The sequence below is a fragment of the Phyllopteryx taeniolatus genome, chromosome 19 (assembly GCF_024500385.1).
Source record: "Phyllopteryx taeniolatus isolate TA_2022b chromosome 19, UOR_Ptae_1.2, whole genome shotgun sequence".
NCBI classification, from domain to species: domain Eukaryota; kingdom Metazoa; phylum Chordata; class Actinopteri; order Syngnathiformes; family Syngnathidae; genus Phyllopteryx; species Phyllopteryx taeniolatus.
The window spans coordinates 11,732,620-11,749,054 of record NC_084520.1 but is presented as its reverse complement, the minus strand read 5'-3'; the positions used below and the strand labels follow the sequence as shown (position 1 = coordinate 11,749,054).

The 16,435-nt window shown below is 40.9% G+C and overlaps 2 protein-coding genes across 4 annotated transcripts; one reads left to right on the top strand and one right to left on the bottom strand.

The window, feature by feature from the left end:
- Positions 1 to 79: 79 nt before the first annotated feature.
- On the top strand, positions 80 to 8,260 carry LOC133469297 (nuclear distribution protein nudE-like 1-B). Of its 3 annotated transcripts, none has more exons than XM_061756188.1 (9): positions 80 to 235; positions 1,461 to 1,557; positions 1,779 to 1,932; positions 4,501 to 4,649; positions 4,733 to 4,869; positions 5,066 to 5,233; positions 5,936 to 6,018; positions 6,103 to 6,248; positions 7,084 to 8,260. In XM_061756188.1, exons 2-9 carry the CDS (start codon positions 1,472 to 1,474, stop codon positions 7,175 to 7,177), a joined length of 1,017 nt encoding a protein of 338 aa, XP_061612172.1. In that variant the 5' UTR covers positions 80 to 235; positions 1,461 to 1,471; the 3' UTR covers positions 7,178 to 8,260. The 3 variants fall into 3 exon arrangements, with proteins under 3 accessions (XP_061612172.1, XP_061612171.1, XP_061612170.1); XM_061756187.1 differs by having other exon boundaries at positions 5,924 to 6,018; positions 7,087 to 8,260; XM_061756186.1 differs by having other exon boundaries at positions 5,924 to 6,018.
- Positions 8,261 to 12,347: 4,087 nt separating this feature from the next.
- ascc1 (activating signal cointegrator 1 complex subunit 1) lies at positions 12,348 to 16,406 on the bottom strand. Its single transcript, XM_061755589.1, has 9 exons — positions 16,150 to 16,406; positions 15,911 to 16,013; positions 15,714 to 15,811; positions 15,263 to 15,441; positions 14,943 to 15,076; positions 14,747 to 14,866; positions 14,544 to 14,668; positions 13,443 to 13,516; positions 12,348 to 12,680 (listed from the first exon to the last, which is right to left on the bottom strand). Exons 1-9 carry the CDS (start codon positions 16,262 to 16,264, stop codon positions 12,564 to 12,566), a joined length of 1,065 nt encoding a protein of 354 aa, XP_061611573.1. The 5' UTR covers positions 16,265 to 16,406; the 3' UTR covers positions 12,348 to 12,563.
- Positions 16,407 to 16,435: the final 29 nt, after the last annotated feature.

The window sequence follows — 16,435 nt, the reverse complement described above, 5'->3', positions numbered from 1 at the left end:
GAACAAAGTTGTTAATTGTATTATATGTATAATGTGACTCGCTCTGTCCGTGGACAGCGCACTTACAGAAGATGACCAGAGGGTGGCGCCGATGCTCCGCTCTGTGACCTCGTCAGCCGCCGAGCAACACGGCGAACAAGAGGAAGCATCGCCAATCTCCACAAGCTGTGGAATGAGCCGATAAACATCTCATTAAGACGACAAATATCTCTTTTCATGAGGTGATGTTCAGCAGGTAAACTTATGACTTATACCTCTTGCTTTAAATCAAAGTAAAATCTCGAATATTAAAAATACACGGTTGACTGGTTTTGAACGAGCTCAGCCGTATCTGACAGCTCGACCTCGTCTCGTTTCTTGTCGATAATCCTTGCCATTTTACTCATTTGTAGTGCTTTTATTAACTTCCAGTAATGTATTTTGAGTAATATTTGCCGGCCAAATGTTTCATAACTTCTTCCTAGTCGTTTGTGATAAAGCTATAACAGGCGTTAGGGGCATACACAATAGAAATGGGAAAAAAAGTATAAATGTGATGCTGACCTGCTAAAAGATGATAGAGACTCATCTGTCACTTTGTGTGTCCACATTTAAAAGTCCTAGTTGACCTAAAGTGAGTGGACAATAGAGCTAGTATGTAGCTAACCGGGCTAGTAAATACAAATAGTCTACGCACTACTGTTCAAATGCCAGCTTTTGTGATATTAGATCAATCGTTTCAAATATTTTTCAACATTGTGATCTATAACCTTTACAACGCAGCTGAGGGGAAAAAAAAAACACTTTTTACGAGGGGAAGTAAAAATAAACTGAGATAATGTGGTTGCACAAGTGTGCGTGATAAATGGGATGTGTCTGTTCCAAAATAACCAATCACATTTACTTGTTTAATTGGAGTCAGCACACACCTGCCATCATTTAAAGTGCCTCTGATTAACCCCAAATAAACTTCAGGTGTTCTTGTAGCTTCTTCCTCTCTAAAATATCAGTTTTTCCCCTCAATTGCATTGTGCAGGTTTTAGGTTAATGGTGGAAAAAGTTCAGAAATGATCATACTCTTATTTTTTTATATCACAACAACCTGTAGCTAGTATGCACCTAACTAGGCCATGTAGTTATTTAGGCTGTGTTGCTAACTAGGCTATGCAGTTAACAAGCTAAATAGCTAACTAGGTTGTGTAGCTTACTAGGCTATATAGCTAACTAGGCTCTGAAACTTGACTCTGTAGCTAACTAGGTTATGCAGCCAACTAGGTTATGTAACCAACTAGGCTATGTAGTTCATGTGGCTGTGTAGTTATACATATGAAGACTATTTGTATTTATTTTCTTTTGTTATTTAGCCATGTAAGGCAATTGAGAACTGATTGACATTTGCAATGCTGACCTGACTAGTGTGTGTGGTGTCCTCTTCAAGTGTTGTAAATGTATCTTAAACAATAGACTTCCTTACTTTTTAGATGTGATTGCCATGGAAACGGACAAAATACCTAAATTCTCCTCCAAGGATGAGGAAATCAACTTTTGGAAAGCGCTCTACATCAAGTACAAGACAAAGTATGTGACACATTTTTGTGTTTTAACCCATTAAGATTTCGACTGTCAAATGTGGAGCTCAACGGACGGTAGCTGTGTTCTTGCCAGCTGGGAAGGAGAGCTGGCCTTCTTTTATAGCTTCCATTTCAGATGCGCCTTCTTACATCATCAGTAGTTCGTCTCGAACGTGATGTCTTTCTCCGACTCTGTCTGTCTGTGTCATCTCCCGCGCTGGCCGGCAGCTACCAGGAGGCTCACGAGGAGCTGCTGGAGTTCCAGGAAGGCAGCAGGGAGCTGGAGGCCGAGCTGGAAGCTCAGCTGGGCCAGGCCGAGCATCGCCTGAAGGACCTACAGTCTGACAACTTCAGGCTGAAGAGTGACGTGGAAACGATCAAGGTAACGGCTAATCCAGATATCGGGAATAGAATCAACACAGATACAATTATATACAGTGGGCCAAAAGTAGGTAATCACTTAGTCGCTTGATCAATTTATTACATTTACATTTTCTCCCTGACATCTTTTCCTTCCTGAATTCCCTCAGTTTCTTTTTAGTCTTGCATCCTTACCTCTCCTCCTCCTTTCCCCTCAAACCCGCTTTTTATACATCCATCCTTCCTTCCTTTTCCTACTTTTTTGTCTTCCTCCTCTTTTCTTCCACCTCTGACCTACTTTTTTTTACTTTACTTCCTGACCTTTGTCCCCATTCCTTCCTTCCCTCAGAAACACTTTTTATTTTGCATCCTTCCTTTGTTTAAAACTACTTTTGTCCCTTACCTTTTTCCTTCCACCTCAGATCTGCTTTTTTTCTCAATTCAGAGACAAGCATTTTATCCCAGAGAGAGGTAAGTTTAGCCTGGGTCATGTGGAAGTTACAGAGAGTCTTTGCAACGCCTGTTTTTGCTCTGTTGAGTGGCTGTTTTAAATTTATTTTAGCGGTAATGTCGTAAGAGTTTGAAATGATGTACAGTAATCCCTTGTTTATCGCGGTTATTACGTTCCAGAAAAAACACCACAATAGATTAAATTTGTGAATGATTTTTTTGAATCTAGATCAATTTAAGTTTCCATCCACCCATCCATTGTCTTCCGCTTATCCGAGGTCGGGTCGCGGGGGCAGCAGCCTCAGCAGCCAGCCACTTCCTCTAGCTCTTCCGAGGGGATCCCGAGCCGTTCCCAGGCAAGCCGAGAGACGTAGTCTCTCCAGCGTATCCTGGGTCGTCCCTGGGGTCTCCTCCCGGTGGGACGTGCCCGGAACACCTCAGCAGGGAGGCGTCCATTAGGCATATTAAACAGATGCCCGAGCCACCTCATCTGGCTCCTCTCAATGCGGAGGAGCATCGGCTCTACTTTAAGGTCCTCCCGGATGACAGACCGATACAAAGTCCGCATCACTGCAGACGCTGCACCCATCAGTGTGTCGATCTCCCGTTCCATTCTTTCCTCACTCGTGGACAAGACCCCAAGATATTTGAACTCCTCCACTTGGGGAAGAATGTCATCCCCGACCTGGAGAGGGCACTCCACCCTTTTCCGACTAAGGACCATGGTCTCAGATTTAGAGGTGCTGATTCTCATCCCAACCGCTTCACACTCTGCTGCAAACCGCTCCAGTGAGAGTTGGAGATCACGGCCTGATGAAGCCAACAGAACCACATCATCTGCAAAAAGCAGAGATGCAATACTGAGTCCACCAAACCAGACCCCCTCTACGCCTCTGCTGCGCCTAGAAATTCTGGCCATAAAAGATGAACAGAATCTGTGACAAAGGGCAGCCTTGACGGAGTCCAACCCTCACTGGAAAAGTGACTGCATACCAAACTCTGACACCGGGCGTACAGGGACCAAACAGCCCGTATCAGGTGGTTCGGTACTCCATACTCCCGAAGCACCCCCCACAGGACTCCACGAGGGACACGGTCCAACGCCTTTTCCAAGTCCACAAAACACATGTAGACTGGTTGGGCGAACAACTCCCATGCACCCTTGAGGATCCTACCGAGGGTGAAGCGCTGGTCCACTGTTCCATGGCCAGGACGAAACCGCACTGCTCCTCCTGAATCTGAGATTCGACTTCCCGACGGACCCTCCTCTCCAGCACCCCTGAATAGACCTTACCAGGGAGGCTGAGTAGTGTGATCGCCCTGTAGTTGAAACACACCCTCCCCAGTCTGCCAATCCAGAGGCGCTGTCCCCGATGTCCACGCGATGTTGCAGAGGCGTGTCAACCAGGACAGGCCCAATTTAAGTTTCATATATGCAATTCAAAGTCAATAGGTGATACTTTTGAGTGGTACAGGTATTCTATTTTTCCACTTGACGTCGCCATCCACACACTGCAAGCCTACAAAAGGCGGGTGTGTTCTGTTGAGTAATTTGAGCAATAACCCATGCGGACGTGGTGTTGACGGCGAGTTCCTTGCTAAAGTATTAGTCACTGTGCTTTAGTGTTAGCAGCTGTGCTATAGTCAGCACAAATCATCATGGAAAATTGGCTCAGCACAACCTGCTACTTCCCAGAATTCTTTGCGTTGCTGTTTTTGACTAGAATATCCTAGTCGTAGAAAATCAAGCTAAACGTTACTTTTGCATTTGTTCCTGTCCATATTGTTAAGCATGTGGGCATGAGACATAAATCGGGCTAGGTTGGTATTTGTGAATTTATTTGATGAAACTGTCTTTGGGTTGTGTTTTCAACAGTGGCATTCCGGTCATGTTCACTCCATCTCTAAGCAACATGTTAACTTACCAAATGTATGAGTTGAAATTGCTCATTAAGGTTACTTTTCTGTCCACATGCTAGTCATGGCTGCCACACTGTAATCAAAAAGCCAGTAATGGTAACTGTACCAAAGATGTGCAGTGTTGTCTGTATATTAAATGTAGGTTACAAGTTGAGGGCATTGAGGGTGTGATGAAAAATGTATGATGATGATGATAGTTTTTGCGTGTGTTATGTGACAGGAGAGACTGGAGCAGCAGTACTCTCAGAGCTACAAGCAGATTTCCGTGCTGGAGGACGACCTGGTGCAGACGCGCAGCATCAAGGAGCAGCTCCACAAATACGTCCGAGAACTGGAACAGTCCAATGATGACCTGGAACGAGCCAAGAGGTCAGATGACATTTTGTGGGCACTCTTCAGTTAGCGTTCCGCTTTCCTTCTGACCGAGTCGGGTTTTGTTCGGGGCCCCTAAGAGCGACCATCGTGTCTCTGGAGAACTTCGAGCAGCGTCTGAACCAGGCCATCGAGAGGAACGCCTTCCTGGAGAGCGAGCTGGACGAGAAGGAGTCGCTCCTCGAGTCCGTTCAGCGGCTCAAAGATGAAGCCAGAGGTGACAACTGCCAATTGCCAACTGAAAAAAAATAGCAACAACCTCATCAATGAATCCACATCGACTCGACTATCACCTCAGTGAAGACTACTTAAAAAACAAATCTTTGTCCAACCCATCCTTGTATACACAACATGCGACGCTGCCTGTAAATGCTTTCGTCTTCATCTCTGACTAATTATTTCTCTTTCGTCAGATTTGCGTCAGGAGCTGGCCGTGCGCGAGCGTCAGGTGGACGTAAGACGGACATCGGCCCCCAGCTCGCCCACGCACGACGATGTCAAGATGGACTCTCTGTCAATCTCCATGCCTGCCACGCCTCTGAGCAAAGGTCTGGACAACGCCGTCCTCGCCAACGCCGCAGGTCTGTGCAGCCAGAGACATCTTACACCATATGGACTAAAGTATTCGGACGCAGCTCTTAATCAATTAGTTAAATGTGATGGAGTCTTAATATAAAAACAAATATTCCCACGACTGCTTCCAGCTTTGTGGTAGGAGTTTATTATTATTATTATTATTGATTTTTAATTAATCTCATTAACTGGTTAATTGATTTATTCCAATTTGTAAAATACATTTAACAATTTGATAAGTAATTGGTTAAGAATGGTTCATTCAATTAGAGAAAATAACTTGAATTACATAATTTGATTAAAAATAATAATTTTTACATATTAAATTTAATGTAATTTGTTAAATAATTATTAAATAACAAATACAAACTAAAAAAACTGATTCATTGTTTAAATATACAATTTTACTTTCAATTTATCAGTTTAGTTTTGAAAGTAATTAAAATTATTTAAATGCAAAAAAAAAAAAATTATGAATCATTTGATTGAATTATTAATAAACAATTTTACACATGGGTTTAACTTGTTTATATATTTTAATGAGTTGATGATAATCATAATACTGTATTAGTTAATAATTACAAATAATAATTAATCACTATTTTACATCCACATTTTAACTTATTTTTATGTATTGTATTGATGTAGCTTGACGTGATAGTTTGTTGATTCCTCGGGAGTGACCTTATCTTTTGCAGGACTTTCCACAGGCTACGCCAGCAACTCACCGCTGACACCCTCAGCGCGGATATCAGCTCTCAACATTGTCAGCGACCTACTGAGGAAAGTAGGGGTGAGTCCGTTTTGGATTTCTGTAAACCCTCAAATCCTTTTTTTTTTTTTTGTCCTCCCCATTACAAGCCTCATGTCCTGGCAGGTTTTGGAGGCCAAACTGGCCGCGTGCAGGAATCTGGCCAAGGAGCAGCAGGCCAAGAAGACCTACGCTCTGGACAATGGCAACATCCTCAATGCCAACAGTAGTGCTTACTCGCAGTCGCTCCATATCACCTACTTGGACAAAGCGTGAGTCTCTTCCGTTTTTTTTTTTTTCTGTGAGGATGAGTCAAGAGTCATTCCCAGCTAAGACTGGAATATTTCCTGCAAATTTCTAATTAATTTCCATGGAAAGTTAAGATGGGGAATTTGGTAAATATTCCAAATTGGAAACTTTCAGTGGGAATTGAGGGTAATTTAATTGAAAGATATCATATTCAAGCATAAATCTAAACATTTTGTTTTGCCATAAGCAGACATCTATTTAAAATGTTCACTGTCATTGTTCACATGTGAGGTGATCACAATTGCTCCATTTTGTTTTCACTTCACTCAGGCCCAAAAAGCCTGAAGCTTTTTTACCCACTGCTTGCTCACACCTCAAATTTTGACTCACAAAACAAAGCAAAAAATCAACCAAGTATCTTCAACTCATAACTCGAAAACCTGTAAGTTGGGGCAGTCTTAAGTCAAGGCACCACTGTAGATCAGAGCATCATCAACATACAAGAGAAAACCTCAAGAACACAAAATAAAAGAGCAGTGGACTGTGAACGGAACCCTGAGGAACTCCACACTTGGACAAATGAAGTTCATATTGTACAAGAAACATCCACAATTAATCTAATCAAAGAACAGGACGAGGAAAAGCTAAAGAGGTGATATTGCTCGTGTCATGATTCAAAGTGCTTGTACATAAATTGTGATATATTGTAACATTCAAATCTATTTACTCTTTTAAAACCCAATTTTTACTTGTATTTTTAGATTTTAATGCAGTAGTGTGCCTTTTAAGTTTTTCTCGTAACCATTTGATGCGGGCCGTGATTAATTTTTAAAATTTTATTCCTTTTGTTTTTTTCAGCAGAGGCGCCAGCAGCCTGGATCCAGGGACCCTCACGGCCATCACAGTCCCTCCAGCTGCCTCCTCGGCCGGCTTGGTGCCCCTCACTGTTTGAGCACAATCACCTCCGCAGACCCCGCCAAAAGGATATCATGTGACTAAGTGGCAGTGACCTCACAGTGAACTACAAGACAGTAAAGTGATATGCAAACACTTTTTATCACTCATCACTGAGCAATAGAGAGTCAAAGTAAGCATTCACGTGCACGCTGGTGTTTCCGTTATAATTGTCTCTGCATTATTTATTGATGTTTGTAAATGTTTGAAACGTCGTGAAGGAAAGATGGTTGTCTTGCGTTCCATTTGCTTTCTGTCGCGCCTGTGACCAAAGACGGAAGAGGGCTATTCAAATGTGTCACACTTTTGGTCATATTGATCGTTTACATTCCAGTTACTGGTGGCAAGAAATCTATTTGTCAGCTATTTAAATCACTCAACAACAAAAAGAACAGGTCATGACTATGGTGGACTAAAAATGGAAAAATTAAATTAAAAAAAACATTAAATGTGTTATGAACTAATCAAAATTAGAAATAAAATGTCATCATTCATTAAAATAAATTCATTTTACGTAAAAACGTATATTTTTCTATTGTTATATATATTATTTCATAATGTATAATAGCAGACTCAAATTTAATGAGTTCTATGGTAAATATTTCACGAATTAAATGAATTATTAGCGAAATTAATTTTGGTTGATTGGTTAAATTAATTGGATTAAAATGTTTACATAAATATTTCACTTTATTTCACATTATAGTAGACCAATTAATCAAATTTCACTAATAAAATTCATAGTTTACTATTGCAGACTTTATTAGTTGCATATTCATAGTTTTAAAAATGTGTTAGTCAAAATGTAATTAATCAAATTCTAAAATATTCATATTTCACAATTATAGCAAAGAATAGTGTTTTTGTTTGTACAGAAAATTTTGTATTTCAATTAATTTGACACATTTATGTATTTAAGTCATTGTTTTCGTTATTTAATTTTGGCAGTTTTGGTCCTCCTTGCATGACAGGCAAACCAAGCACTTTTCAGTTCATTTTTATTTATTCATGTGTAATATCACCGGTGTGTGGTGATGTTTGTATATTTATTTCAATTAAAAAAATAAAAAAACAGACTCAAGTATTGTGTGAGTTGTACAATAGAAGTTCAATCCATTCACAAATGAAGAGTTGGTCTTTGACAGCAATCAGAAATTTTTTTTTTTTAACCAAACTCAAGTTTCTTTTAATAATTCTCAAAAGACAAACAAAACAAAATTTAAAAGATTGCACGTGGAAATGATTCAGCCTTCATATCTTTTACATGTAGGCACAGTCCATTTGAAGATGTCCATTTTGTAATTATTATTTAAGGCCTTTGTATGTGTGTTGAGCTGCTTCCTTTCCTCTTTTCCGCCACCTCCTCCATCTGTTTGTGCCTCCTCTCCACGATTTCCATCCTCTTGGCGTCGTTCCTCGCTCGCTCCTGCACTCGCATGTCCTCCACGTCCTGGAGGAACCTGTGCCTGCATGTGACGCACAACAATGAATGTCTCAAATGTCAAAACTACAAACATTTTTCATCTTCATATCTGTCATCAAAACCTTCATCAGTCAGCATCACTTTAAATGTTCATCACGTATGTTTTTGGGTACAAATGCCACAAGCACATTGACTTTTACATAGCATTGTTTTTATTTTATTTTTTCCCCCCCCCAAATTAGGATTTGAAGCTTGGTATTTTAAGAGTTAGGGTTTCAAGCCTGGGATGGAGTTTTAAACAACGGAATGGATTAGTGTTTTCAATTGTTTGGGTTTCAATCGTGGGTTCGAGTTGTACAGGGGTTATGGTTTCAAAGTAGGGTTCCTAGCCACAGTTGGGGTTTCAAATTAGGGTTTTAAAGCCTGGGTTAGGGTGTCAAATCAAGGTTTCAAGCCTGTGTTAAATTTTCTTCACACAAAAGATACTGTACGTCGAAGCTCTTTGCTGGTAGAAGTAAAATATTAAAGATGCATTTCCATTGAGTAATAATGAGCGGACCAGACAAGGAATCAAAACGAATACATTTCAAATGAACCTTAAAACTGAACACAGTAATACAAATACTGAAAAAGGGTACCTGCTGAGGAAGGCAGCGGCCAGTCCAACAATGAGTGACCCGAAGAGAATAGGCTTGGCGAGACGCTTCCCAGCAGACAGTTTGTGCTGCTTCATCTTAAAACACGTCAGGTCAAATTATATTTGACATTCAAGTGACCATTAGCTAACTAGCTACTTGACACACAACAAACACATGACTTGCACGCTGTCGATTGTGCTGTACTTTTGGTTCCGCCATGGGATGTTTTTTTATTATTATTACTGGTTGGTATATGTTGCAGCTTGGAACACACAGGATATTACCAAAAGTTTTGTTATATTAATTCAAATTGTATTCATTTATATTTTAAGCAAGAAAAAAAATCCGAATGGGGGTGGCGTCAACCGTCGGGCTCATTTAAGTGACGGACTGCTTAAACTCAACCATCGCTGAGTTTTGTAAATTTATTGGCTATTTAGTTTAGAAGCCACTTTGCCACATACTCATTTTATAAAATAGTATGCATGTTACATTTTGAGCACTTATAATGCTACGAAGCATTTTATAACATTTAAGTGGAGAAAAAATCCGAAGAGGCGGTCGACTGTCATTTCAATGAAGGACTGCTTGATTTTAACCAACTTTCGCCATAGACTTTCTCTACCGCTTTATACCGCATTTACAGTACAAGGTGGACCACTCGTAATATTATTAACATGTCTTTTATAATAATATTTAAGCGGAATGGATGCGATCGACGTCGGAGTCATTTAAGTGACGGACCGCCCACAAATGTTAAACAGTTTCAAGCCGCATTTGGGGTTTCAAGGCTGGGTTAGGGATTTTTATCTGTCTTTCTTTTTTTTAGGGTTAGGGTTTTAAACAAGGGTTAGGGTGTCAACGGGTTTCATGCCCGATTTAGGGTTTCATAAGAGTTTCAAGCCACGGTTAGGTAATAATGGTAAAGATGTGCCATAGTTCCGACACTTCACAAAATTCATCCATATTCATATCACAAAAATCTCATTTATTTTGCTGGCTGCTATTGTGTGAATGTAAAGTGGCTCCCTCATCCTGGCACTGAAGCTCACAGATCCCTCTGGTGTATTGCAACAGCATAACGAGGTGGTCTCCAGTGGCATTTGTAAAATTATAAAATATATTTAGTATCTTTAGAAAACATGTTGCACGTCAAGAAACTTCGTGTCTGACTCCTAATAGTAAAGACATTTTGTCATTAAAAGTTTGAAAAATGTTACTTAACTGCCAAGAATTCAAATATCAGTCAAATTGATTTTCAAAAATAAATTCAGTGGGCCATGTCTATACCATTATTGATCAAATATGAAGTATTAAAGTGACCCAATTACTCCTTGTACTGTAGTATCTGTGTGTTGGATGTGTGCCTTTAAGGGGCGTGGCCTATTGAGTGACAACAGGAGCTGGAGTCAGGTTGGCCTGTTATACTTCAGCGTGAGCGCTGTAGTGTACAACAGCTCGCCGTGAGTGTTCTCAATTTGTATTTGCGTGTTCAACTTTTTTGTCAATAAACGGGTGAAAGTGCATCAGTGACTGTGGCTTTCTCCTATTCTTAACTTTCTCTATCCTGTGCTGCTGCTTCTTTTTTTTTTTTAATCTTAACTCAACCCTTAACTCAATTCAGTAACCTATTTGGCTCCAAGATATCACTGCTTCAGCTAACCGGTATTGAAGGAGGCCGGCCAAGTGCAGGATCGCGTTCCTTCAACGCTGCTGAGCTGGCTGAACTATCTCGGCCACTGGCATCAAAACAGTCGATGCGGCACAGGCACGTGATGAGCTCCTGGGTGGACAAGCCAAGGTCATAGCAGGGTAAACATCCCGACAATGGTGCCAATTGGTAGATCCGATGTGTTGCTCAAGAGATCGTCCGTCCTCAGTCATGAATACCCTCAGAAATGCATCTATAATTGTACCTTTAGATATGTCCACGGTGTTAAGGCAGTTCCTAGCCGGCACCCCCAGAGATCTCCAGTTGTCGGGATAAATGGAAGGGTAGCAATAGAAGTCGTAAGTAAGTAAAAACAACCAAACAAATCATGGGAGTTAGATGCATGATTTGCTCTGGCAACCTCTGATCTAAGAAGCCAATGGGGTGAAAGATTTGTCTGGTGTCCAAGATATGATGGTAGAGGCTCCAAAACACCATGAAAAGATTAACTGGATTGATCCACCTTGGCTTTTTTAATGGAGTGGTACTCTAATAGGGTTTGCTCTTGGATTGTTAGGTTTTATATCTTAGGAATGTGCATCATCATTTTGGGCCCAGGAAAGGGTACACCTGTGCCTGCTTTGAGTGACCTCCATGACAAACAAAGGAGCGGCAGACTATCTTCATTGATAAAATCCTGGGAATAGTGCTAGGCTCTAGTTCTTTTTCCTTGGTCCTGGACACCCACTTTTTGACTGCTGTGGCCTATTGCAGGCTCCCCAAACACATTTTGCAAACTTTTAAGAAGGTTTGGTGGCGGTTCGGCTTCCAAAGAAAGAAATTCAATCACAGCTCTCTGCTTCTGACAGGTATCCAACAAAGACGTCATTTCCAAATTGGCTTAACAGGAAAAGGACAGGCTTAAACAAAACTTTTTTTTCTAAAATAACCTTTAAATAAGTATTGAAACTACAAACAGTGAAAATGTCAGGGAAAAAAAATCAATTATTAGTAGGTTAAATTAAATTGAGGTCATTACTGCCCCTCGAATATGGTCTTCCTTTATCTTCCTTGCACACTGATGGGTTCCAAATGTTTTTTTCAAAAGACTACTTTTTATTCTGAAATGGATTTCAGATATTATACAGCCACACCTGAGCATTCATTCTCGATGAAGCCGGCCGGGCGACATCTTAACACTTGAGCATCCATTCTCGATGAAGCCAGGCGACATCTTACACACGTGTGCTTCCGCCGCGTTAAGATTTAACGGCGAGTCGTTAATGAGAATCCTCATCGCTGACAGCTGTACGCTAAAGTTGGGACTCAAACTGGGTCACACGACTATTCCAAGTGGGACGTCAGGTGAAGAAAACGCAGTGATCAAAATAGTTCATATCGGCTCAACACAAGCTCACAAATCACAGCGAGATACCCATGACTCATTATTAAGAAGTTATGTTGTAGGCATGATTTTTATTAGTTTCTTAAGAATTCCATGTTCCCATACAGTGGCGGACCCCTCTTTGGGTCTTTGAGAGGGGAAAACAAAAGCCTTTGCTGCCCCCAACTGGACAGAATCCCTCAGAGCGCCACTGCCGGCCGGCAGCCAAGTATCACATTTGTATAAAGAATTCCAAGGCTTGGAAGAGTCTTTGAGGGCAGTGTGATCTCAGGAGAAGCTGATACTTCCAGCAGAGGCGTAGTAGCCCGTGCAGTCGGCTGAGTATCGCTGCGAGAGTGACACCGTGTTCAAATCTAGCTCTCCGAAATGATAAGCTCCAAATATCTGCAATAAAAAGGAATGCACATTTTAGACTGGACATAACGTCTGTGCTTGTGTCATGAAGCAGGTGACGGATGGCGAGATTAGAAACAGTTAGCTGTGTGACTAATCAGCACTGAAAAGGGTGTCAGAATTTTGTGTTACCTTGGTTACAAGCAACATTATAAAGATTTTGAGACTCAAATAGTTGTTGCACCTTGCGGCTTGTCCCATTAGGAGTCGCCAAACTAAGTCACTATTACACTTAATTCCTGTAACATTACCTTTTTCTCGTAACCTTTCCCCATAGTGTGTTTTATACTCACTTTTAATTTGTATGTTTGTTTACAAAATAGTAACCGTGGGATATTTGCTTTCTAGTTTTAAAACCAAATTCGTGTTGGATGTGGATACTAAAAATGAATCTGACTAATTAACTTGTGATGAATTCTAAATGAAATTGATCGTATTCCTCTAACCCAGTGGTTCTCATACCTTTTATACCAAATACCACTTAAAGAAATACTTCACTCTACAAGTACCACCACGATGACCAATGTTAAATTACAGTAGCATAGTATTTGGGGGAAAAAAACATTTTTAAATGATTAAATCAAAATGTACTGTACTTAAAAGTTAAATACAACTGAACTGTACCTGACAAATGTACTGCACTAGATTTAAAAAAAAAGTTAATTAATTTAAGTGATTCTCTCTCAAAGCACTAGATGGAGCCTGTGTACCGCTAGTGGTATTCATACCACACTTGAAAATAATTTCTGTCACCTTTAATATCTTTCTGGCATCAAACGCCTCTCGTTCGTTCGTGCCTTGTCTTCCCGACCCGCTCGCCTCTTTCACTGGGGAAAAAAAAAAAGGAGAATGTGGAAAAGGACCTCAGTACTTGACATCACAAAACACAACATGGTGTCTTGAAATCAAATTGTCTTGTTCACATGCTGATGCAGTGGGCACAAAATCAAGGCTATTTCAATAAGTGAAATTCAGGTCATAATTGATGTTGACCTCATGCTGGTAAACATGCTGCGTTGGGACATGTTTGGGAACATCGGAGGGCGGGGAAGGCTTGATCCGAGGCCTGAATGAATGAGGCCTTTGTCAGAACTTGGAAAACATGCTGTGGGTTCACGTAAACAGAGCTGTGGATGCCGCAACTGTCTCTTGAGGAATTTGTTGTTGCGGATCCATGTGTGTCGACATCGCAGCTCTACTCGGGTATATTGGAAAACACGCTGAACAACTTTCCTTTTTTTACTTATGCCCAATGCAAAAAAAACAAGGCAGGAAATGATGTGTTAATAGACACATACTTTGGCCCTTGCAAACTGGGAGAATATATTTTCTAGATGATTCATGAAATTGGTTTTGTTAGATTGTTTATTTGACTTGGAGTTTTGGTTAGTTTGGTTGTTTCAGTGGTTGGTTGGTTTGTTTAGCTCGATGGTTTCATTGGTACTTTTTGTTATCATTGGGTTGGTTAGATTGTTATAATCTGTGATTGAATGGTTTTCTTGTTTGACTGCTTCAGTTGTTTGTTTGTTTTTTGGTTCAGGGGTGGGCAAAGTGTGTGTGTATATGTATGTATATATATATATATATATATATATATATATATATATATATACGACTGACTTGAAGCATCTGTGTGTTTTAAAAGTCAAATGCGCCCCCGGTTTGTTTGGTTAGATTTTTTTGGGATTTTTGAGAAACGTTTGCTACATTCCACTCTCTGTTGTAAATAAAAATAATTAAAATAAGTTTGGCTGAAGATCGCCTCAATTGCATCTTTAGCCTTCTAACTTATCAAAAAATAAGTAAAAAACACAACTAAAGTGAACAATTTGTTATATTGCCATTGCTATGTACCCGTAGTGTCTTTTCTGAATCGGGTGTTCATCACAGTGCCATGCAGCTTGACTCTGTCCCACTCTCTCGCCATCTGCCCCTGCGAGATAAAATACTCCACCAGGCGATCGGCGATCACTTGCAACCTGGCGCATAACCACCACACGCGATGAACAGTGTCAGTAAACTTGAAAGCAAAGAAATTATTTTTTTACTTCTATTACTTATCAGAGCCGTCTTTCACGTTGACTTTGGCGTACAGGACATCAACCATTCCGGGGTCGTCGTTCATATACTCGACGCCCGTCACCCGTAAAGGCAGAGGCTGGCCTCCTGTGATGTCCCTGACAGGAAAAATGGAAAACAAAAAATACTTAATATTTATCCGTAAAAGCACAATGTTAGAGATCAACAACATACCTGATAAGGTTTTGACAGTCCTGGAGGTGCTCACTTGCTTTCCTCACTTCCGAGTCATCCAACAGCGTGAGGGTGCCGACAGTCAGGTGAAGCTTTGCCGGGTTCTGAAAGATGCTTCCATCTAATCCTTGGTCCTGCGTACCCCGCCCCCCCCAAAAAAAAGTACACTCAAACTGTCTGTTGTTTGATAGCAATACAGCGCGGAATCTGCAGAAGAAAAACATAATTTATTCCATTTTGGAAGAGGGCTATAAAACATAAAATGTGGAAAATGTGAATCGCTGTGAATACATTCCGGATGCACTGTATGTTTATTGTACCTGTGAACACTGCTCCAAGACTCCATCTTTAAACTTCAGGAATCCCTCTTGGATTTTGGGGTCATTGAGAGGCAACGACAGGAAGTGTGTGAAAGGCTGCTTCTTGCGGAAGTTGTCGATGAGGACCTCGATTCTCGTGATGGCGGACGAGACGGCAGTTTTGTGCGGTCCCGTGACAACTGTCAGAAGGAAAAAGAACTTGAAAATAAATCTTTCCCATCATGAAGTGTTTAAAATACACAACCAAGTTACAGTAAGGCTGAGACGACATTCCACGGACTAGCTAAAAATTGAGGAACCACTGATGTCTCTTTTGCGTCTGTGTTTCAGCTCCCCGGCACTGACGTATGAAAATGGGCGTGTGTAGGGTGAGCAGTGGCTCATTTGCATAAGACAGGGCTGCCCCCTCAAAACAGGCTAATTTCCGGTTCGGCTCCAATAAGAGTTGTACCTATCTGTCCTTCCACTCCTTGCTTGGGGATGTTAATTGACGTCTTTGTGTCTGACTCCAGGCGCTTACGCGTTTCTCCCTTTTTCCCGATGATGTATCTGTCGGATGAAGCCAAAACAAGAACGATGAACATTTTCCACAGTGTAACGTGTTTTTGTTTTGTTGTTTTTTTGTGTGTGTATTTTTGCATGACTTACTTGTACAGGACAGTTGGCACGTCGATGGCACAACGGAATCCTCTCTCAGTCTGTTCAATGACGTGAATGTCACAGGTTTCTTCTGCCTCGAACTCCTCGCTCTCTACACGACAAATTCTCATCACTTTCTGAACCACAAACCTCCCCCCTTTTCTAATTATTTGTTTATAACACTTCCCCCACCTGTTAGCTAGGGGACTAATGTTAATATTGACAGACGTCAAAGTTCGTCAACTCACCTTGTGGTCCCATGTAGGAAAAACCCTCTTCCTCCTCATACTGTTCTTCTTGAATGACGTTCCTTCGGTATATTCTTCCATCTATATTAATTACAGGAGGGCGTAAAACGTCCATGTTGTCAACTAGAGCCCGTGAAAAATAAATCGTAACTATCGTGGGAAATTACGCTCAACAAATGTGTCACAAAATAGCAAATTGTTATAACTTGTCAAGTAAGCTAGCTACATACGTGCAACTCAGTCATAGACATCGAAATAGATAACGCGCTAGGCTCCAACTAGTCAC

Coding starts and splice junctions, on each gene's coding strand:
- LOC133469297 (XM_061756186.1), top strand. CDS start 1,472: ATGGAAACGGACAAAATACCTAAATTCTCCTCCAAGGATGAGGAAATC. Junction 1,933..4,500: donor GTGACGTGGAAACGATCAAG/GTAACGGCTAAT, acceptor GTTATGTGACAG/GAGAGACTGGAGCAGCAGTA. Junction 6,019..6,102: donor ACCTACTGAGGAAAGTAGGG/GTGAGTCCGTTT, acceptor ATGTCCTGGCAG/GTTTTGGAGGCCAAACTGGC.
- ascc1 (XM_061755589.1), bottom strand. CDS start 16,264: ATGGACGTTTTACGCCCTCCTGTAATTAATATAGATGGAAGAATATAC. Junction 15,077..15,262: donor TCTTGGAGCAGTGTTCACAG/GTACAATAAACA, acceptor CGGGGTACGCAG/GACCAAGGATTAGATGGAAG. Junction 14,867..14,942: donor GACTGTCAAAACCTTATCAG/GTATGTTGTTGA, acceptor TTTTCCTGTCAG/GGACATCACAGGAGGCCAGC.